This window comes from Catharus ustulatus, chromosome 39, assembly GCF_009819885.2.
Source record: "Catharus ustulatus isolate bCatUst1 chromosome 39, bCatUst1.pri.v2, whole genome shotgun sequence".
Taxonomy (NCBI): Eukaryota; Metazoa; Chordata; class Aves; order Passeriformes; family Turdidae; genus Catharus; species Catharus ustulatus.
Genome location: NC_046259.1, coordinates 506,428 through 530,358, shown reverse-complemented (window position 1 = coordinate 530,358; position 23,931 = coordinate 506,428). Strand labels below are relative to the sequence as shown.

Below are 23,931 nucleotides of genomic sequence, written 5' to 3'. Positions count from 1 at the left end.
CCCAAAAAATCCCCAAAAAAATCCCAAAAAATAAAAAAATCCCCAAAAATAAAAAAAAATAAAAAAAAAATCAGAAAAAAATCCCCAAAAATCCCCAAATTTCCCCCCACCCCTCCCCCACCCCCTCCGCCCCCTCCCCCACTCCCAAAAATTCCCCAAAATCCAAAAAAATCCCCCAAAAATCCTAAAAAAATCCCTAAAAACCTCAAAAAAAATCCCGAAAAAATAAAAAAAAATTAAAAAAAAATCAGAAAAAAATCCCAAAAAATCCCCAAATTTCCCCCACCCCCTCCCCCACCCCCTCCGCCCCTCCCCCACCCCCCAAAATCCCCAAAATTCCCCAAAATTCCCCCAAAAAATAAAAAAAAATCCCAAAAAGACTCAAAAAAATCCCGAAAAATTAAAAAAAAAACCCAAAAAAATCCCCCAAAAATCCCCAAACTTCCCCCACCCCTCCCCCACCCCCTCCCGCCCCCTCCCCCACCCCCCAAAACCCCCCAAAACCCCCCCAAAAACCCCCCCAAATTCCCCTCCTCCCCTCCCCCCACCCCTCCCCCCGCGTTTCCGTTCCCATCCCGGAACTTCCCCTCCCCCCCCCCCCCCTCGGGCCCCTCCCCCCCCTCCCCCGCCCTCCCCCCTCGGCCGCCATCGCTGTCGCCGTCCCCGCTGTCGCGAGAGCCTCGCGCGGACCCCCCGGGGGAAGTCGCGATAGTCGCGAGAGAGGGGGAGGGGGAGGGGGGGGGAGGGGCGAATTTTTTTTTTTCCCCCCCTCGGGGTGGGGGGAGGGGAGAGACCCCCCCTCCCCAAAAAGGTGGGGGGAGGGGGGGGGGGGAGGGGCTCACGTGACCGTGTTTGGCCCTCGTGACCGCTCTCCAAAAAAAAAAAAAAAACAAATTTATATTAAAAAAAAAAATTTATTAAAAAAAAAAATTTCCACCCCTCCCCCACCCTTTAATTCCCCTCCCCCACCCTCAAATCCCCTCCCCCACCTTAAAATCCCCTCCCCCACCTTAAATTCCCCTCCCCCAACCTTTTCCTAAATTTTAGGAATTTTTTAAAAATTTTTTTCCGCCCCTCCCCCACCCCCCGTAAATTTTTTTGGGGGGTTTCGGTCGCCCCTCCCCCCCCCCACTATCGCGATATTCTCTCTCCGCCCCTCCCCCCACTCCATGGACATGTTGGACCCCGGGCTGGACTCGGCCGGAAGCGCCGCCCCCAGGTGAGGGGGGGGAGGGGGGGAGGGGGGGGACCCCCGGAATGGGGGAGGGGGGGAGGGGCAAATTTGGGGAGGGGACCCCAAAAATGGGGGAGGGGGGAGGGGCGGGATCCTGAATTTGGGGAGGGGGGAGGGGAGAGGGACCCCAAAAATGGGGGAGGGGGGAGGGGCAGGATCCTGAATTTGGGGGAGGGGGAGGGGGGGAGGGGACCCCTAAAATTGAGGGGGGGGAGGGGCAAATTTGGGGAGGGGGGAGGGGCAGGACCCAGAATTTGGGGAGGGGGGAGGGGAGAGGGACCCCAAAATTTGGGGGAGGGGCGTTAAAGTTGAGGTGGGGGAGGGGCAAATTTGGGGAGGGGGACCCCAAAATTTTGGGGGCGGGGGGGGAGGGGCAAGACCTCAAATTTGGGGAGGGGGATGGGAAGGGAAGGACCCCAAAAATGGGGGAGGGGAGACCCCGAAATTTGGGGGAGGGGCCTTAAAATTGAGAGGGGGGGAGGGGCAAATTTGGGGACGGGGATCCTGAAATTTGGGGGGAGGGGTAGGGGGGAGGGGCCCTAAAATTGGGTGGGGGAGGGGACCCCAAAAATGAGGAGCGGGGAGGGGCAGAACCCCAAATTTGGGGAGGGGGGGAGGGGCAAATTTGGGGAGGGGTCCCAAAAAAATCAAAATTTGGGGAGGGGGAGGGGAAAAAAATCCCAAAATTTGAGGAGGGGTCCCAAAAAAAACCCAAAATTTGGGGGAGGGGAAAAAAACCAAAATTTGGGGAGGGGTCTCAAAAAAAAACAAAATTTGGGGAGGGGTCCTAAAAAACCAAAATTTGGGGAGGGGAAAAAAAACCCCAAAATTTGGGGAGGGGTCCCAAAAAATCAGAATTTAGGGAAGGGGGGAGGGGAAAAAAATCCCAAAATTTGGGGAGGGGTCTCAAAAAAAGGGTGGGGGAGGGGAGGGGACCCCAGGGTGATTTTGGGGAGGGGTCCCCGAATTTTTGGGGTCTCTCTCCCCTCCCCCCCCCAGTCAGGAGAAGCAGCAGGAGAACGAGGAGGGGGCGGAGCTGCACGAGGGTGAGGGGGGAAATTTAAATTTTGGGGGAATTTTGGGGGGTCCTGGGGGGGTTTTTGAATTTTGGGGGAATTTTGGGGGGTCCCAGGGGGGCTTTGGGGGAATTTTGGGGGGGATTTTGGGGGGGATTTGGGGGAAAATTTTGAATTTTTGGGGGGATTTTGGGGGGGATTTTTTAATTTTGGGGGGGCTTTGGGGGGATTTTGGGGAAATTTGGGGAATTTTTGGGGGGTCCCGGGGGGCTGGGGGTGAAATTTGGGGAAATTTTGGGGGGGATTTTTGAATTTTGGGGGAATTTTGGGAGAAATTTGGGAAATTTGGGGAAAAATTTGAATTTTTGGGGGGGGATTTTGGGGGCAAATTTGAATTTTTGGGGGGATTTTGGGGGGTATTTTTGAAATTTTTTTTAATTTTGGGGGGGGATTTTGGGGGGATTTTTGAATTTTTTTTTAATTTTGGGGGGTTTGGGGGAAATTTGGGAAATTTGGGGGAAAATTTTGAATTTTTGGGGGGGATTTGGGGGATTTTGGGGGGATTTTTGAATTTTGGGGGGATTTTGGGAGAAATTTGGGAAATTTGGGGAAAAATTTGAATTTTTGGGGGGGATTTTGGGGGGAATTTTTGAATTTTTTTTTAATTTTGGGGGGTTTTGGGGAGGATTTTGGGAGAAATTTGGGGAAATCTGGGGAAAATTTGAATTTTTTGGGGGGGATTTTTGGGGGGAAAATTTTGAATTTTTGGGGGATTTTGGGGTAAATTGGGGATTTTGAGGGGGATTTTTTAATTTTGGGGAATTTTTAGGGGGATTTGTGAATTTTTGGGGGGAAATTTTTGAATTTTTGGGGGGATTTTGGGGGGGCTTTTTTAGTTTTGGAGGGATTTTGGGGAAATTTTGGGAAATTTTGGGGGTTCCCAGGGGGCTTGGGGGAATTTGGGGGAAATTTTGAATTTTTGGGGGGCATTTTTGGGGGAATTTTTGAATTTTGGGGGGGATTTTGGGGGACCCCAATTTTGGGGAGGGTTTGGGGGGGTCCTGGGGGGATTTTGGGGGGATGTTGAAATTTTTGGGTGGATTTGGGGGAAATTTGGAGGGGCCTGGGGGGATTTTGGGGAGATTTGGGGGAAATTTTGGAATTTTGGGGGGATTTTGAGGGGGTCCCAGGGAATTTGGGGGGAATTTGTGGGGGATTTTTTCAATTTTGGGGAATTTTGGGGGGGATTTTGGATGAAATTTGGGGAATTTGGGGAGGATTTGGGGGAGATTTTGGGGAAAAATTGAATTTTTGGGGGAATTTTGGGGAGATTTGGGGGATTTTCGAATTTTGGGGGGATTTTGGGGAGGTTTTTTTTTGGTATTTTTGGTGCCCAGGTGAGGCCCTGCCAGGTGAGGGAACATTTTGGATTTTTGGGGTTAATTTCAGGTATTTTGGGTTGTTATTTGGATGTTTTTTGCCCAGGTGAGGCCCCCCCAGGTGAGGGCTCCGTCGCCGTCGCCGCCGTTCCCGGAGCCCCCGGGGCCTTCGCTGAGGGGGGGCTGCAATATCAGTTCAGGAGTGACACAAATGGACAGGTGAGCACACCTGAGACACACCTGAGACAGGTAACACACCTGGGACACACCTGGGATACACCTGAGACACACCTGGGGCACACCTGGGACAGGTAACACACCTGGGGCACACCTGGGCACACCTGGGCACACCTGGGACAGGTAAATACACCTGAGATACACCTGGGATACACCTGGGATACACCTGGGATACACCTGAGATACACCTGGGATACACCTGGGACAGGTAACACACCTGGGACACACCTGAGATACACCTGGGACAGGTAACACACCTGAGATACACGTGGGCACACCTGGGCACACCTGAGATACACCTGGGATACACCAGGGACAGGTAAATACACCTGGGATACACCTGGGACACACTTGGGCACACCTGGGATACACCTGGGACAGGTAACACACCTGGGGCTGCAGTACCAGTTCAGGAGTGACACCAACGGACAGGTGAGCACACCTGAGATACACCTGGGCACACCTGGGGCTGCAGTACCAGTTCAGGAGTGACACAAACGGACAGGTAAGGGTACCTGAGACAGGTAAATACACCTGGGATACACCTGAGACACACCTGGGACAGGTAAATACACCTGAGATACACCTGGGCACACCTGGGATACACCTGGGACAGGTAACACACCTGGGGCTGCAGTACCAGTTCAGGAGTGACACAAACGGACAGGTAAATACACCTGGGACAGGTAAATACACCTGAGATACACCTGGGACACACCTGGACAGGTAAATACACCTGGGACACACCTGGGCACACCTGGGCACACCTGGGATACACCTGAGACACACCTGGGACAGGTAACACACCTGGGGCTGCAGTACCAGTTCAGGAGTGACACAAACGGACAGGTGAGCACACCTGGGACAGGTAAATACACCTGGGCACACCTGGGCACACCTGGGATACACCTGGGACAGGTAACACACCTGGGGCTGCAATATCAGTTCAGGAGTGACACAAATGGACAGGTGAGCACACCTGGACAGGTAACACACCTGGACAGGTAAATACACCTGAGATACACCTGGGATACACCTGGGACACACCTGAGACAGGTAACACACCTGGGATACACCTGGGACAGGTAACACACCTGGGATACACCATGGGTACACCTGAGATAGACGTGGGGGACACCTGGGACAGGTAAATACACCTGGGACAGGTAACACACCTGGGACAGGTAAATACACCTGGGACACACCTGAGACACACCTGGGACAGGTAAATACACCTGGGAACACCTGGATACACCTGGCACACCTGGGACAGGTAAGCACACTTGACATACACCTGGGACAGGTAACACACCTGGGACACACCTGGGATACACCTGAGATACACCTGAGACAGGTAACACACCTGGGATACACCTGGGACAGGTAACACACCCTGGGACACACCTGGGCACACCTGAGATACACGTGGGGACACCTGGGACAGGTAAATACACCTGAGATACACCAGGTGTGCCCAGGTGCCCCCAGGTGAGGCTCTCACCCCCACCCAGGTGTGCCCAGGTGTGGCTCCCTGCCCACCCAGGTGTGCCAGGTGCCCCCAGGTGCCCCCAGGTGTGGCCCCCACCCCGCCCAGGTGAGCCCAGGTGTTGTGTCCCTCCCCAGGTGACCCCAGGTGCCCCCAGGTGAGCCCAGGTGTTGTGTCCCCTCCCCAGGTGACGTTACCGCGTGGTTCAGGTGACCGAGGCTCCCCTCGATGGCACCGAGGGCGGCGCCGTCAGCGTCGTGTCGGACCTTCGCCGGACCCCCCAGGTGAGCGGGACACACCTGGGACACACCTGGGACACACCTGGGACACACCTGGGATATACCTGGGGACACCTGGGACACACCTGGGACACACCTGGCACACCTGGGCACACCTGGGACACACCTGGGATATACCTGGGGACACCTGGGGGGTGAGGACACACCTGGGACACACCTGGGACACACCTGAGGGGTGGGGATGCACCTGGGAACACACCTGGGGGGGGCTACACACCTGGGCACACTGGGACACACCTGGGACACACCTGGGACACACCTGGGGGGGTGGGGACACACCCTGGGACACACCCTGGGATACACCTGGGGACACCTGGGACACACTTGAGCACACCTGGGACACCTGGGGGGTGGGGAAACACACCTGGGGAGATAGAAACACACCTGGGCACAGCTGGGACACACCTGGGGGACACCTGGGACACACCTGAGGGGTGGGGATGCACCTGAGACGCACCTGGGACACACCTGGCATGATAAAAACACACCTGGGGTACACCTGAGGGGGTGGGGACACACATGGGGTGTACCTGAGATACACCTGGGACACACCTGGGACACACCTGGGGGATAGAAACACACCTGGGGACACCTGGGGGGTGGGACACACCTGGGACACACCTGGGCACACCTGGGGCACACCTGGGGCACACCTGGGACACACCTGGCCACAGCTGGGACACACCTGGGTGATTTGGGGGGCATTTTTTTGGGGATGATTTTGGGTTGTTTTGGTTCCCCCAGGTATCCTCAGGTGTGTTTGTGCCCCCCCCCAGGTGTGTTTGTGTCCCCAGGTGTGTTTGTGTCCCCCAGGTGTGTTTGTGTTCCCCCCAGGTGTGTTTGTGTCCCCCCAGGTGTGTTCCCCAGGTGTGTTTTTTCTATCCCCTCCCAGGTGTGTTTGTTGTCCCAGGTGGTGTTTGTGTCCCCTAGGTGTAGTCCCCCAGGTGTGCCCAGGTGTGTTTCTCCCCTCCAGGTGTGTTTCTATTTCCCCCAGGTGTGTCTGTGTCCCCCCAGGTGTGTTTGTGTCCCCCCAGGTGTGTTCCCAGGTGTGCCCAGGTGTGTTTGTGTCCCAGGTGTGTTTGTGTCCCCCCAGGTGTGTTTGTGGTCCCCCCCAGGTGTGTCTCCAGGTGTGCCCAGGTGTGTTTTTCCCTCAGGTGTGTCCCCAGGTGTGTTTGTGTCCCAGGTGTGTTGTGTGTCCCAGGTGTGGTCCCCCTCAGGTGTGTCTGTGTCCCCAGGTGGGGTTTTGGGGTTGTTTCAGGTGTCCCCAGGTGTTTTTTATCTGCCCCAGGTGTGTTCCTATCCCCCCCAGGTGTGCCCAGGTGTGTTTTTTTCTCCCCCAGATGTGTTCCCCAGGTAACCCAGGTGTGTTTTGGGCAGGTGTCCCAGGTGTGTCTGTGTCCCCCAGGTGTGTTCCTATCCCCCCCAGGTGTCCCCAGGTGTGTCTCTCTCCCACCCAGGTGTTCCCAGGTAACCCAGGTGTGTTTTCTCTCCCCCCAGGTGTCCTCAGGTGTGCTTTTCCCCCCATGTGTGTTTGTGTCCCCCCCCAGGTAACCCAGGTGTGTTTGTGTCCCAGGTGTGTTTGTGTCCCAGGTGTGTTTGTGTCCCCCCCCAGGTGTCCCCAGGTGTGTTTTTCCCCCCAGGTGTGTTTCTCTTCCCCCAGATGTGTCCCCAGGTAACCCAGGGTGTTTTCTATCCCCCCCAGGTTGTGTTTGTGTCCCAGGTGTGTCTGTGTCCCCCCAGGTGTGTTTCTATCACCCCCAGGTGTGTTTTTATCCCCCCCAGGTACCCCAGGTGTGTTGTGTCCCCCCAGGTGTGTCCCCAGGTGTGTTTCTATCCCCCAGGTGTGTTCCCCAGGGGTCCCCAGGTGTGTTTGTGTCCCCCCAGGTGTGTTCCTCTTCCCCCCAGGTGTGTTCCTATCACCCCAGGTGTGCCCAGGTGTGTTTTTATCCCCCCCAGGTAACCCAGGTGTGTTTCTATCCCCCCCAGTGTGTTTGTGTCCCCCCAGGTAACCCCAGGTGTGTCCCCCAGGTAACCCAGGTGTGTCTGTGTCCCCAGGTGGGCTGTGGGATTTGTTTCAGTTATCCCCAAGGTGTGTGTTTCTCTCCCCCCAGGTGTGTTTTTGTCCCACCCCAGGTGTGTTTTTATCCCCCCCAGGTGTGTCCCCAGGTAACCCAGGTGTGTTTCTCTCCCCAGGTGCTCCAGAACCCCTTCAGCAACGGGGGCAGCCCCGGCAGCGAGGGCGGGGCCGAGGCCGGCTCACCTGGGGGGGGGAGGGGGCGGTGGCCGTGCAGGCTGACCCCGCCCTGGGCCAGGCTGGAGGTGAGAGCGCACCTGGGCACACTGGGGGGCGGGGGAAACACACCTGGGTACACTGGGGGGGAATAAACACACTGGGGGGGATAAAAACACACCTGGGTACACCTGGGCACACCTGGGGGGGGATAAACACCTGGGATACACCTGGGGGGGGGGAAACACACCTGGGGTAGAGAAACACACCTGGGGGGGAATAAACACACCGGGGCACACCTGGGGGGGATAGAAACACCTGGGGGGGAGAAAAACACACCTGAGATACACCTGGGGGCACCTGGGGGGGAGAAAAACACACCTGGGGAGGACAGAAACACACCTAGGGGGAATAAAAAAACACACCTGGGCACACCTGGGCACACCTGGGGGGGGATAAACACACCTGGGGGGGAGAGAAACACACCTGGGCACACCTGGGGGGGGGATAAGCACACCTGGGGCACCTGGAGGGGAGAAAAACACACCTGAGATACACCTGGGCACACCTGGGAAGGGAAAAACACACCTAGGGGGAGAGAAAAACACACCTGGGCACACCTGGGAGAATAAAAACACACCTGGAGGGGAGAGAAACACACCTGGGGACACCTGGGGGGGAGAAAATCAAACCTGGGGGGGATAGAAACACACCTGGGCACAGCTGGGCACACTGGGGGGAGATAAACACACCTGGGGGGGAGAGAAACACACCTGGGCACACCTGGGGGGGGGGAAAACACCTGGGGGGATAAAAACATACCTGGGGGAGAGAAAATCAAACCTGGGGGGAATAGAAACACACCTGGGGGGGGGGAAAAACACACCTGGGTACACCTGGGGGGAGATAAAACACCTGGGTACACCTGAGGGGAATAAAATCACACCTGGGTGGATAAAAACACACCTGGGATATACCTGGGCACACCTGGGGGGAGGAAAAAACATAACTGGGATTCACCTGGGAAGGAAAAAACACACCTGGGGGGGAGAGAAACACACCTGGGCACACCTGGGGGAGGATAAAATCACACCTGGGAGGGAGAAAATCACACCTGTGGGGGAGAGAAATACACCTGGGGGGGAAAAAAAACACACCTGGGTACACCTGGGATATACCTGGGCACACCTGGGGTACACCTGGGGGAGGTTTTGAGCCCTGTGGGTACCCAGGTGTGTGACAGGTGAGTCCAGGTGTGCCCAGGTGTATCTCAGGTGTGATTTTATGCCCCCAGGTGTGTCCCAGGTGTGCCCAGGTGTGCCCAGGTGTCATTTTATGCCCCCAGGTGTGTCCCAGGTGTGCTCAGGTGTGTCCCTCCCTCCCCAGGTCAGTTCTACGTGATGATGACCCCTCAGGACGTGCTGCAGGCGGGGGGAGGGGCCCCGCGCGGCCTCGGCCCCCACGGCCACCCTACTCACCGTGAGTCACCTGGGCACACCTGGGCACACCTGGGGGGAGATTGGCACACCTGGGCACACCTGGGGGGAGATTGGGACACCTAGGCACACCTGGGGACACCTGGTGACACCTGGGGGGGAGATTGACACACCTGGGGACACTGGGGGGCACCTGGGGGAGAGTTTAAGACACCTGGGCACACCTGGGGCACACCTGGGCACACCTGGGGGATACTTGGGCACACCTGGGGGGTACCTGGGGACACCTGGGGGGGAGATTGACACACCTGGGCACACCTGGGCACACCTGGGGGGAGATTGGGACACCTGGGTGCACCTGGACACACCTGGGCACACCTGGGGGGAAGGCTGGGACGCCTGGGACACACCTGGGTACATCTGGGGGCACCTGGGGACACCTGGGCACACGTGGGGGAGAGTTTGGGATACCTGGGACACACCTGGGCACACCTGGGGGGCACCTGGGGTTACTGGGACACACCTGGGCACAGCTTGAGGGGAGTTTGGGACACCTGGGGCACACCTGGGCACACCTGGGGGATACCTGGGCACACCTGGGGGGGAGATTTGGACACCTGGGCACACCTGGACCCACCTGGGGGCACCTGGGGGGGCACCTGGGCATACGTGGGCACACCTGGGGGGGAGATTGGCACACCTGGGGCACACCTGGGCACACCTGTGGGTCACCTGGGCTCACCTGTGCCCACAGGAAGCTGGAGGGGCCGCGAGTGCCGCGGGACGAGCGACGGCGAGCGCAGCACAACGAGGGTGAGACTCACCTGGGCACACCGGGCACACCTGGGGGGCTCTAATGTCACCTGAGTGACACCAGGGTCACCTGGGGCTCACCTGGGCTCACCTGGGGCTCACCTGAGTCACCTCAGTGTCACCTCAGGGTCACCTGGGCACACCTGGGGCACACCTGTGTGACCTCAGTGACACACTTGGGCACACCTGAGAGTCACCTGGGATCACCTAGGGGCATTTGGGACTCACCTGGGCACACCTGGGGGTACCTGGGCTCACCTGTGTGACCTCAATGTCACCTGGGGCACACCTGGACCCACCTGTGTGACCTCAGTGTCACCTGAGCTCACCTAGGCTCATTGGGGCACCTGGAGCACACCTGGGCACACCTGAGACTCACCTGGGCACACCTGGGGCTCACTTGTGTGAGCTCAGGCTCACCTGGGCTCAGCTGGGATGCATCTGGGGCACACTTGGACACACCTAGGACCCACCTGGGGACACCTGGGCTCATCTGGGACTCACCTGTGTGACCTCAATGTCACCTGAGACTCACCTGGGCACACCTGGGCACACCTGAGCTCACCTGGGACACCTGAGTGGTCTCAGGGTCACTTGGGGCTCACCTGTGCACACCTGGAACTTATCTGGACACACCTGAGCTCACCTGGGGCTCACCTGGGGGTACCTGGGGCACACCTGGGGCTCACCTGAGCTCACCTGGACACACCTGGGGACATCTGTGTGATCTCAGTGTCACCTGGGGCTCACCTGGGGCACACCTGGGGCACACCTGGGGGGACAGAAACACACCTGGGGCTCACCTGGACACACCTGAACTCACCTGGGCACACCTGGGACCCACTTGAGCTCACCTGGGGCTCATCTGGGGGTACCTGGGCACACCTGGGACTCACCTGAGTGACCCCACTGTCACCTGGGCACACCTGGGCACACCTGGGATCACCTGGGACTCATCTGGGGTTCACCTGAACACACTTGGGCTCAGTCTGAGCACCTGAGACTCACCTGGCGCTCACCTGTGTGACCTCAGTGACAACTGGGGCTCCCCTGGGCACACCTGTGCACACCTGAGCTTTAACTGAGCTCACCTGGGATCACCTGGGACTTGCCTGGACACACCTGGGGCTCACCTGGAACTTAGCTGGGCACACTGGGGGACAGAAATACACCTGGGGGTCACCTGTGTAATCTCAACGTCACCTGGGCACACCTGGACACACCTGGGACCCACCTGAGCTTTAACTGAGCTCACCTGGGCACACCTGAGACTGAACTGGGACCCACCTGGACACACCTGGGCCTTACCTGGGCACACCTGGGGCTCACCTGAGCTCACCTGGACACACCTGGGCACACCTGGAACTTATCTGTGCTCACCTGAGCTCATCTGGGACTCACCTGTGCTCACCTGAGCACACCTGTGCACACCTGGGACTCACCTGAGCACACCTGGAATTTACCTGTGCACACCTGGGACACACCTGGGGCACACCTTAGCACACCTGAGCTCACCTGTGCCCACCTGGGCACACCTGGCCCACCTGGGCTCACCTGGGACACACCTGGGGCTTACCTGGGACACACCTGGAATTTACCTGTGCCCACCTGTGCCCACCTGTGCCCACCTGAGCTCACCTGAACTCACCTGGGCACACCTGGAATTTACCTGTGCCCACCTGTGCCCACCTGTGCCCAATTCCCGTCCCCAGTGGAGCGGCGGCGCCGGGACAAGATCAACAACTGGATCGTGCAGCTCTCCAAGATCATCCCCGAGTGCGGCGCCGACGGCGGCAAGGCCGGGGCGGTGAGAGAAAAACGGGGGGAAAACGGGGAATTTGGGAAAATATAAATAATAATAATTATGGGGGATTGGGGGAAAATGGGGATTTTGGGAAAAAAAAAAAAAAATTATGATGGGTGTTTGGGGGGAAATAATAATGATAATAATAATAATAATATTAACAATAATAATAATAATGATGATAATAATAGGGGGTTGGGGGAAAAATGGGGATTTTGGGGAAAATAATTATAATATAATATAATATAATATAATATAATATAATAATAATAATAATGGGTGTTTGGGGGAAATAATAATAATGATAATAATAGTAATAATAATAATAATAATAATAATAATAATAATAATAATAATAATAATAATGATGGGTGTTTGGGGGAAATAATATTAATAATAATAATAATAATAATGATGATATAATGGAGGGTTGGGGGGAAAATGGGGATTTTGGGGAAAATAATAAAAATAATAATATAATATAATAATAATAATAATAATAATAATAATAATAATAATAATAATAATAATAATAATAATAGTAATAATGGGTGTTTGGGGGAAATAATAGTAATAATAATAATAATAATAATAATAATGATAATGGGAGTTTGGGGGGAAAATGGGGATTTTGGGAAAAAAATTAATAATAATAATAATAATAATAGGAGATTGGGGGAAATAATAATAATAATAATTAATAATAATAATAATAATTAATAATAATGGGGTTGGTGGAAAATAATAATAATAAATAATGATAATAATTAATAATAATAATATTAATAATGGGCGTTTGGGGGAAATAATAATAATAGTAATAATAATAATAATAATAATAATAATAATAATAATAAAATAATAATATAATAATAATGATGGAGGATTGGGGCAAAAAATGGGGATTTTGGGTAAAAAAAATAATAATAATAATAGTGATAATAATAATAACAGTAGTAATAGTAATAATAATACTAATAATAATGGAGGATTGGAGAGAAAAACGGGAATTTGGGTAAAAGATAATAATAGTGATAGTAATAATAATAATAATAATAATAAAATAATAATAATAATAATAATAATAATAATAATGGGGGATTGGGGAAAAAAGGGGAATTTGGGAAAAAATATAATAATAATTATAGTGGGGGATTGGGGGGAAAAAAACGGGGATTTTGGGGAAAATATAAAAAATTGGGATTTTGGAAAAAAAAATGTGATTTTAGGGAAAATTTAAAAATTGGGGGATTGGGGGAAAAACGGGGATTTGGGGAAAATATAATAATAATTAAAAATAATAATAATAATTATAGGAAGGGGGGATTGGGGGAAAAAAATGGGATTTTGGACAAAAAATAATAATAATGAAAATAAAAATAGTAATTAAAAATAAATAATAATAATAATAATGAGGGATTGGGGAAAAATGGGGATTTTGGGAAATAATAATAATAATATAATAATAATAATATAATAATAATAATAATAATAATAATAATAATAATAGGTGTTTGGGGGGAAATAATAATAATAATAATAATAATAATAATAATAGTAATAATAATAATATTAATAATAGGTGTTTGGGGAAAATAATAATAATAATAATAACAATAGTAATAATAATAATAATGATGGGTGTTTTGAGGAAATAATATTAATAATAATTAATAATAATAATAATGATGATGATAATAATAATGGGGGGTTGGGGGGAAAATGGGGATTTTCGGAAAAATAATAAAAATAATATAAATATAATATAATAATAATAATAATAATAATAATAATAGTATAATAATAATAATAATAATAATAATGGGTGATTGGGGGAAATAATAATAATAATAATAATGATAATAATAATAATAATGGGGGGTTGGGGGAAAATGGGGATTTTGGGGAAAATAATAAAAATAATAATATAATAATATTATAATAATAATAATAATGGGGGATTGGGAGAGAAATAATAATAATAATAATAGTAATAATGATAATAATGGGGGGTTGGGGGAAAAGGGGATTTTGGAAAAAAAAAAAAAAAGGTTGTTTGGGGGGGAAATAGTAATAATATTAATAATAATAATAATAAAATAATAATAATAATAATAAAATAATGGGAGTTTGGGGGAAAATGGGGATTTTGGGAAAAAAATTAATAATAATAATAATAATAATAATGGGAGATTGGAGGGAAAATGGGAATTTGGGAAAATATAAAAATAATAATTGTGGGGAATTGGGGGGAAAAATAATGGGAATTTTGGGAATAAAACGGGATTTTGGGGAAAGAATAATTATGGGGTTTTGGGAAAAAAAATTGGGGGTTTAGGGGGAAAAAATAGTAATGGGGTTGGGGGCACAAAATGGGATTTTGGGAAAAAAAATAAAAATTGGGAATAGGGGGAAAAAAATAATAATGGGAATTTTGGGAAAAAAACGGGATTTTGGGCAAAAATGGGAATTGGGAATTTGGGGGGAAAAAATGGGATTTCAGGGGAAATTTGGGGATAATTTTGGAGGTTCTCAGGTGGATTTTGGAGTTCCCAGGTTAAATTTTGGGGAATCCCAGATAAATTTTGGGATTTTTGAGGGATCCCAATTTATATTCTGGCATTCCCAGGTGGATTTTTGAGAATCCCAGGTTATATTTTGGAATTTTTGAGGGATCCCAGGTTAAATTTTGGAAATCCCAGATAAATTTTGGGATCCCAGATAAATTTGGGTTTTTTTGGCAGAGCAAGGGCGGGATCCCAGGTGGATTTTGGGATTTTGGGGGATCTCAGGTTAAATTTTTGGGGTTTCCAGGTGGAATTTGGAAATCCCAGATAAATTTTGGGTCTCCCAATAAAATTTTGGGATTTTTGGGCAGAGCAAGGGCGGGATCCCAGGTGGATTTTTGAGAATCCCAGGTTAAATTTTGGAATTTTGAGGGATCCCAGGTTAAATTTTTGGGGTTTCCAGTGGAATTTGGGGATCCCAGATAAATTTTGGGTCTCCCAGGTAGATTTTTAGGGATCCCAATAAATTTTGGGATTTTTTTGGCAGAGCAAGGCGGGATCCCAGGTGGATTTCGAGAATCCCAGGTTAATTTTTAGAAATCCCAGATAAATTTTTGGAAATCCCAGATAAATTTTGGGTCTCCCAGATAAATTTTTGGGTATCCCAATAAAATTTTGGGGTTTTTTTGGCAGAGCAAGGGCGGGATCCCAGGTGGATTTTGGGATTTTTGGGGATCCAGGTTAAATTTTAGGGATCCCAGATAAAATTTTGGGTCTCCCAGATAAATTTTTGGGTATCCCAGATAAATTTTGGGGTTTTTTTGGCAGAGCAAGGGCGGGATCCCAGGTGGATTTTGGGATTTTAGGGGATCCCAGTGGATTCTGGCGGATCCCAGGTTAAATTTTGGGGAATTCCAGGTGGAATTTGGAAATCCCAGATAAATTTTGGGTCTCCCAGATAAATTTTTTGGGTCTCCCAATTAAATTTTTGGGATTTTTGGCAGAGCAAGGGCGGGATCCCAGTGGGATTTGGGGATGTTTGGGTGTTCCCAAATGGATTTTAGGGATTTTTGGGGGGAATCCCAGGTGGATTTTTGAGTATCCCAGATAAATTTTGGGTCTCCCAATAAAATTTTGGGATTTTTTATTCAGAGCAAGGGCGGGATCCCAGGTGGATTTCGAGAATCCCAGGTTAATTTTTAGAAATCCCAGATAAATTTTTGGAAATCCAGATAAATTTTGGAAATCCCAGATAAATTTTTGGAAATCCCAGGTTATATTTTGGGTCTCCCAATAAATTTTGGGATTTTTTATTCAGAGCAAGGGCGGGATCCCAGGTGGATTCGAGAATCCCAGGTTAATTTTTTAGAAATCCCAGGTTAAATTTTTGGAAATCCCAGATAAATTTTGGAAATCCCAGATAAATTTTGGAAATCCCAGATAAATTTTGGGATTTTTGGGGTTCCCAGGTTAAATTTTGGGTCTCCCAATAAAATTTTGGGATTTTTTGGCAGAGCAAGGGCGGGATCCCAGGTGGATTTTTGAGAATCCCAGGTTATATTCGGAATTTTTGAGGGATCCCAGGTTAAATTTTTGGAAATCCCAGATAAATTTTGGGGATCCCATTAAATTTTGGGTCTCCCAGGTTATATTTGGGTCTCCCAATAAAATTTGGGATTTTTTGGGCAGAGCAAGGGCAGGATCCCAGGTGGATTTGGAGAATCCCAGGTTAAATTTTTGGGGATTCCAGGTAGATTTTGGGATTTTTTGGGGGATCCCAGGTTAAATTTTGGGGAATTGCAGGTGGAATTTGGGGATCCCAGATAAATTTTTGGGTATCCCAATAAAATTTTGGGATTTTTCTGGCAGAGCAGGGCGGGATCCCAGGTGGATTTGGTGAATCCCAGATTAATTTTTAGAAATCCCAGTTAAATTTTTGGAAATCCCAGATAATTTTGGAAATCCCAGATTAATTTTGGGTCTCCAGGTTATATTTTGGGTATCCCAATAAAATTTTGGGTTTTTTTGGCAGAGCAAGGGCGGGATCCCAGGTGGATTTCGAGAATCCCAGGTTAATTTTTGGAATTTTTTGAGGGATCCCAGGTTAAATTTTTGGGGTTTCCAGGTGAATTTGGGATCCCAGATAAATTTTGGGTATCCCAGGTAGATTTTCAGGGATCCCAAATAAAATTTTGGGGTTTTTTGGCAGAGCAAGGGCGGATCCTGTCCAAGGCGTGCGATTACGTGCGGGAGCTGCGCCAGAGCAACGCCCGCCTGCAGGAAACCTTCAAGGAGGCCGAGAGGCTGCAGGTGGACAACGACCTCCTGCGCCAGCAGGTGACACAAAATCCCCAAAATCACCCAAAACACCCAAAATCCAAAAAAAAATCCAAAAAAATCAGGCAAAAAATCACCCAAAATCGGCAAAAAATCCCCGCGAAAAATGGCCCAAATCGCCAAAAATCACCCTGAAATCACCCTAAAATCACACAAAAATCCAAAAGAAATCCAAAAAAAATCACCCAAAAATCACCCCAAATCACACAAAAATCCCAAAAAATCGGGCAAAAAATCACCCAAAAATCCCACCAAAATCGCCACAAAATTGGCCCAAAATCACCTAAAAATCGCCCCAAAATCAACCAAAATCAGCCAAAAATGACCCAAAATTGGACAAAAATCGCCACAAAATGACCTAAAAATCACCCCAAAATCACCCAAAAATCACCCCAAAATTGGCCAAAGATTACCCAAAAATTGCCACAAAATGACCCAAAAATCAGCCCAAAATGCCCCAAAAAATCACCCCAAAATCACCCAAAAATCGCCCCAAAATCCCCCAAAATCGCCACAAAATGACCTAAAAAATCACTACAAAATTGGTCAAAAATTACCCCAAAATTGCCCAAAATCACCCAAAAATCACCACAAAGTCACCCAAAATTGGCCAAAAATTACCCCAAAAATCCCACCAAAAATTGCCACAAAATGACCTAAAAATCACCCCAAAATCACCCCAAAAATCAAAAAAAATCGGGCAAAAAATCACCCAGACTCGGCAAAAAATCCCCGCAAAAAATGGCCCAAATCGGCCAAAATGACCAAAATTGGACAAAAATCGCCACAAATGACCAAAAATTACCCCAAAATCGGCTAAAACCACCCCAAAAATCACCCCAAAAATTACCCCAAAATTGCCCCAAAATGACCCAAAAATCACCACAAAATCAGCCAAAAATCGGCCACAAAATCACCCAAAAATCGCCCCAGAATCCCACCAAAAATTGCCAAAAAATGACCCAAAAATAATCCCAAAATCACCCCAAAATTGGCCAAAAATCAGCCAAAAATCACCCAAAAATTGCCATAAATGACCTAAAAATCACCCCAAAATTGGGCAAAAATTGCCACAAATCACCCCAAAAATTGCTACAAATTGGCCAAAAATGACCCAAAAAATCGCCACAAATCAGCCAAAAATCATCCCAAAGTCAGCCAAAAATCCCCTCAAAATCGACCAAAAATCACCCAAAATTGCCCCAAAATCGCCCAAAAATCAACCAAAAATCACCACAAAACCACCCCAAAATCACCCCAAAGTCACCCCAAATCCCTTCAAAAATCGCCACAAAATGACCTAAAATCACCCCAAAATCACCCCAAAATTGCCACAAAATCGGCCAAAATCGGCCAAAACCGCCCCAAAAATCCCCCCCAAAATCACCCAAAATCCCCCCAAAATTGCCACAAAATCACCACACAAATCACCACAAAAATTGCCACAAAATGGCCCAAAATCACCCAAAAAATGGCCACAAAATGACCCAAAAATCACCCCAAAATCAGCTAAAAATCAGCCAAAAATCCCTGTGAAAAACGCCCCAAAATCACCCAAAATTGGCTCAAAATCCCCAAACCACCCCAAAAATTGGCCAAAAATGACCCAAAAATCACCCCAAGATCCCTCCAAATCCCACCAAAATTGCCACAAAATGACCTAAAAATCACCCCAAATCGGCCAAAAATTACTCCAAAAATCACCCCAAAATCGTCACAAAATGGCCCCAAAATCACCCAAAAATCAAAAAAAATCGGCCAAAACTCCCAGTGAAATTGGCCCAAAAAGACCCAAAAATTCCCCAAAACCTCAAAAATTTCCCTCTCCCCCAAAAAAAACGGGTTTAAAGGGGAAAATTTGGGTTTAAAAAATGGGAAAATTTAGGTTGAAAATGGGGAATTTAGGTTGAAATGGGGAAAATTGGTTAAAAATGGGAAAAATTTGTTTAAAAATGGAAAAATTCAGGGAAAAAATGGGATTAAAGCCGTGAAAATCGAGGAAAAAATCAAATTAAAATCGGGAAAAATTTGGAAAAAAATTGGGTTAAAAATGGGAATTTTTGGGGACACGAATTTGGGGCTAAAAAGGAATTTTGGGTTTTTAAATGGAATTTTGGTTTTAAAAGGGAAATTTTTGGTTTTTTTAAAATGGAATTGTGGTTTTTAAATTGAATTTTGGTTTTTAAAATGGAATTTTGGGTTTTTAAAACGGAATTTTTGGTTTTTAAATGGAATTTTGGGTTTTTTAAATGGAATTTTGGGTTTTAAATGGAAATTTTGATTTTTAAAAGGGAAATTTTTGGTTTTTAAAATGGAATTTTTGGTTTTTAATGGAATTTTGTTTTTTTTTTTTTTTTTTTTTTTTTTTTTTGTGTTTTTTGGTTTTGGTTTTTTTTTTGGTGCTAAAAAAGGGAATTTTGGGGTTTTTAAAAGGGAATTTTTGGACTTTTAAATGAAATTTTGGGGCTAAAAAAGCAAATTTTGCGTTTTTAAATTGGAATTTTGGGGCTAAAAAAGGGAATTTTGGGGTTTTTTTGTGCTAAAAAAGGGAAATTTTGGGTTTTTAAAAGGGAATTTTGGGGCTAAAAAATGAAATTTTGGGTTTTTTGGGGCCAAAAAATTGGAATTTTGGGGGTTTTGGTGCTAAAAAAGGGAATTTTGGGTTTTTAAAAGGGATTTGGGGGTTTTTTGGGGGCTAAAAGGGATTTTGGGTTTTTAAAATGGAATTTTGAGGTTTTAAAGGGAATTTTGGGTTTTAAATGGAATTTTGGGTTTTTGGGGGCTAAAAAAGAATTTTTGGTTTTTAAATGAAATTTTGGGTTTTAGATGGGAATTTTGGGTTTTTTGGGGGTTAAAAATGGAAATTTTGGGGTTTTTTAAGGGAATTTTGGCTTTTAAAATGGAATTTTGGGGGCTAAAAAAGGGAATTTTGGGTTTTTAAATGAATTTTGTTTTTTTTGGCAGTGGAGGAGCTGAAGAGCGAGAACGCCGCGCTCCGGGCGCAGCTGCAGCAGCGGGGGCTGGGCGGGAACCACGAGGGAATCAATCAATAATCCATTTATTCATTTGGAATTGGTTCATTTGGAATTTATTAATTTGAATTTATTCATTTGGAATTAATTAATTTGGAAATTTGAAATTAATTAATTTGGAATTTATTCATTGGAATTTATTCATTTGGAAATTCGAAATTAATTAATTCAGAATTCATTAATTTGGAATTTATTCATTGGAATTCAATAATTTGAAATTAATTAATTCAGAATTAATTAGTTTGAAATTTATTCATTTGAAATTATTAATTAAATTGGAATTAATTATTTTGGAATTAATTAATTTGGAATTCATTAATTTGAAATTTCTTAATGTAGAAATTTGAAATTAATTAATTCAGAATTTATTCATTGGGAATTTGAATTAATTAATTCAGAATTCATTCATTTGGAATTCATTAATTTGAAATTTGTTAATTTGGAAATTTGAAATTAATTAATTCAGATTTATTCATTTGGAAATTTGGAATTAATTAATTTGGATTTATTAATTTGGAATTCTATAATTTGAAATTAATTAATTCAGAATTCGTTAATTTGGAATTTATTCATTTGGAATTTATTTAATTATTTTAAAACCCATTAATTCAGAATTTATTCATTTGGAAATTTGGAATTAAATTAATTCAATTTGTTAATTTCAAATTTATTCATTTGGAATTTATTAATTATTTTAAAATCCATTAATTTGGAATTATTCATCGGGAATTTGTTAATTTGGAAATTGAAATGAATTAATTCAGAATTTATTCATTTGGAATTTGGAATTAATTAATCAGAATTCATTAATTTGGAATTTATGCATTTGGAATTTATTAATTAATTTGGAATTAAATAATTTGAAATTTATTCATTTGGAATTCATGAATTCGTTTGGAATTAATTAATTTGGAATTAATTTGGAATTAATGGATTTGAGATTTATTCATTTGGAGTTTATTTATTTGGAATTTGTTAATTTGGAATTTATGTGAAATTAATTCAGAATTAATGAATTTGAAACTTATTCATTTGAAATTGATTCATTTGGAATTGATTCATTTGGAATTTATTAATTTGGAAATGTATTCATTAGGATTTATTATTTGGAATTAATTAATTAATTTGGAATTAATTAATCTGAAGTGAATTGATTCTGAATTGATTCATTTCAATTTATTAATTTGTAATTCATTAATTCAGAGTTCATTAATTGAAATGTATCATTTGGAATTCATTAATTTGGAATTCATAAATTTGAAATTTCTTTGAAATTCATTAATTCAGAATTAATTAATTTGAAATTTATTTATTTGGAATTTGTTAAATTGAAATTCCGTTATTTTGAAATTTGTTTCATTTGAAATTTATTAATTAAATTGGAATGAATTATTTTGGAATTTAGTGAATTTGAAATTCATTATTTGAAATTTGTTAATTTAGAAATTTGAAATTAATTAATTTGGAATTTATTCATTTGGAATTTATTAATTATTTTAAATCCATTAATTTGGAATTTATTCATTGGGAATTAATTTATTTGGAAATTTGAAATTAATTGATTTGGAATTTATTCATTTGGAAATTTGAAATTAATTAATTCAGAATTCATTAATTTGGAATTTATTCATTTGGAATTCTATAATTTGGATTTAATTAATTCAGAATTATTAATTTGAAATTTATTCATTTGAAATTTATTAATTAAATTGAATTAATTATTTTGGAATTCATTAATTTGGAATTCATTAATTTGAAATTTGTTAATTTGGAAATTTGAAATGAATTAATTCAGAATAATTAATTTGAAATTTATTCATTTGAAATTTATTAATTAAATTGGAATTAATTATTTTGGAATTATTAATTTGGAATTTATTCATTGGGAATTTCTTAATTTGGAAATTTGAAATTAATTAATTCAGAATTTATTCATTTGGAAATTTGGAATTAATTAATTCAGAATTTATTCATTTTGAATTTATTCATTTGGAATTAATTTATTTGGAAATTTGAAATTAATTGATTCGGAATTTATTCGTTTGGAAATTTGAAATTAATTAATTCAGAATTCATTATTTTGAATTTATTCATTTGGAATTCTATAATTTGAAATTAATTAATTCAGAATTTATTAATTTGAAATGTATTCATTTGAAATTTATTAATTAATTGGAATGATTATTTGGAATTAGTGAATTTGGAATTCATTAATTTGAAATTTGTTAATTTAGAAATTTGAAATGAATTAATTCAGAATTTATTCATTTGGAATTTGTTCATTAATTGGAAATCATTAATTTGGAATTCAATCATTTGAAATTCATTTGAAGTTAATTAATTCAGAATTATTATTTGAAATTATTAATTGGGAATTAATTTGAAATTCATTATTTCGAAATTTATTCACTTGAAATTTATTAATTAAATTGGAATTAATTAATTTGGAATTAATTAATTAATTTGGAATGTATTCATTTGGAATTTATTAATTTGGAATTCATTAATTTGGAATTTATTAATTAATTTGGAATTCATTAATTTGGAATTTATTAATTAATGTGAAATTAATTCAGAATTAATTAATTTAGAATTCAGTCATTTCAAATTATTTAATTTGGAATTTATTAATTCAGGCTTAATTTGAAATTTATTCATTTGGAATTTATTGATTTGAAATTCATTAATTTGGGATTCATTAATTAGAAAATAATTCAGAATTCAATAATTTCAAAATTTATTCATTTGGAATTTGTTAATTTGAAATTTATTCATTAATTCAGAATTAATTAATTTCAAAATTATTGATTTGGAATTTATTAATTTGAAATTTATTATTGGAATTCATTAATTAATTTGGAATTAATTAATTTGAAATTTATTCATTTGAATTTGTTAATTTGGAATTTATTATTTGGAAGTGATTAATTTGGATTTAGTTAATTTGTAATTCATTAATTAATTTGGAATTAATTAATTCAGAATTCATTAATTTGAAATTAAATATTTTGGATTTAATTAATTTGAAATTAATTACTTGAATTCAATAATTCTGAATTAATTAATTTGAAATTTATTTATTTTGAATTAATTAATTCTGAATTAATTAATTTGAATTTTGTTCATTTGAAATTCATTAATTCAGAATTAATTAATTTGAAATTAATTAATTAATTTGGAATTCATTAATTTGTTGCTTCCAGCCTCGTGGGATTTTTTTGTAGAGTTTTCTCCTCTTTTTTTTGGTTTTTTTTTTGGTTTTTGGGATTTTTTTGGGTTTTTTGGGGGTGGGGGAGGGGGAAGGGAAGGGAATGGATTGAAAAATTTTAAAAAATAAAAAAAAAAAACTTTAAAAAAATAATTTTTGTGTATTTTTTTGTGGTGGTTTTGGGATGGGGGAGGGGAAGCTGAGAAAAAAAAAATTAAAATAATTTTAAAACCTAAAAACATATTTCAAAATTAAGAAAAATATTAAAAAGCTAATTTAAAATAATTAAATCATTTTTTTTTTAAACTAGAAATATTTTAAAAAGAAGAAAAAAGGGAAATTTTGGGGGATTTTTTGGGGTTTTGGAGTTTTTGGGGGGTGGGGAAAAAATAATTTGAAAAACTTCAAATAATAATTTAAAAAAATGAAAATTGCATTTTAAAATAATTAATTTTTTTTTAATTCAGGAAAATTTTGGGGTAAATTTTGGGGAATTTTTTGGAGAAACTTTGGGAAAATTTTGGATAAATTTTGGGAACTTTGGGGAATTTTTGGGGAAAATTTGGGGGATTTTGGAGAAATTTTTTTGGGTAAATTTGGGGAATTTTTGAGAATTTTTTGAGAAATTTTTTTGAAATTTTGGAGAAATTTTAATAAATTTTGGGGGAATTTGGGGAATTTTGGAGAAATTTTGGAGAAATTTTGGGAAACTTGGGAAATTTTGGGGAAATTTTTGGATAAATTTTGGGGAATTTTGGGGGAATTTTGGGGAAATTATTTTTAATTTTTGGGAAACTTTTGGGAGGAATTTTGGGGAATTGTTGGATAAATTTTGGGAAACTTTTGGAGAAATTTTGGAGAAATTTTGAGGAATTTTTGAAGAAACTTTTGGGGTATTTTGGGAATTTTTGAA

General features: G+C 43.2%; 1 protein-coding gene and 1 long non-coding RNA gene across 2 annotated transcripts; one reads left to right on the top strand and one right to left on the bottom strand.

Annotated features, from left to right (window-relative positions):
• Positions 1-1,101: 1,101 nt before the first annotated feature.
• USF2 (upstream transcription factor 2, c-fos interacting) lies at positions 1,102-19,850 on the top strand. Its single transcript, XM_033084474.1, is given in 10 exon segments — positions 1,102-1,219; positions 2,234-2,280; positions 3,736-3,848; positions 7,845-7,896; positions 7,899-7,970; positions 9,268-9,364; positions 10,072-10,130; positions 11,843-11,937; positions 16,653-16,781; positions 19,745-19,850. Coding segments are annotated over 10 exon segments (801 nt in total). The 5' UTR covers positions 1,102-1,169; the 3' UTR covers positions 19,832-19,850.
• Positions 4,085-4,645, bottom strand: LOC117010194. Its single transcript, XR_004420582.1, has 3 exons — positions 4,603-4,645; positions 4,463-4,543; positions 4,085-4,123 (listed from the first exon to the last, which is right to left on the bottom strand). It is a non-coding gene; the product is annotated as an uncharacterized LOC117010194 (long non-coding RNA).
• Positions 19,851-23,931: the final 4,081 nt, after the last annotated feature.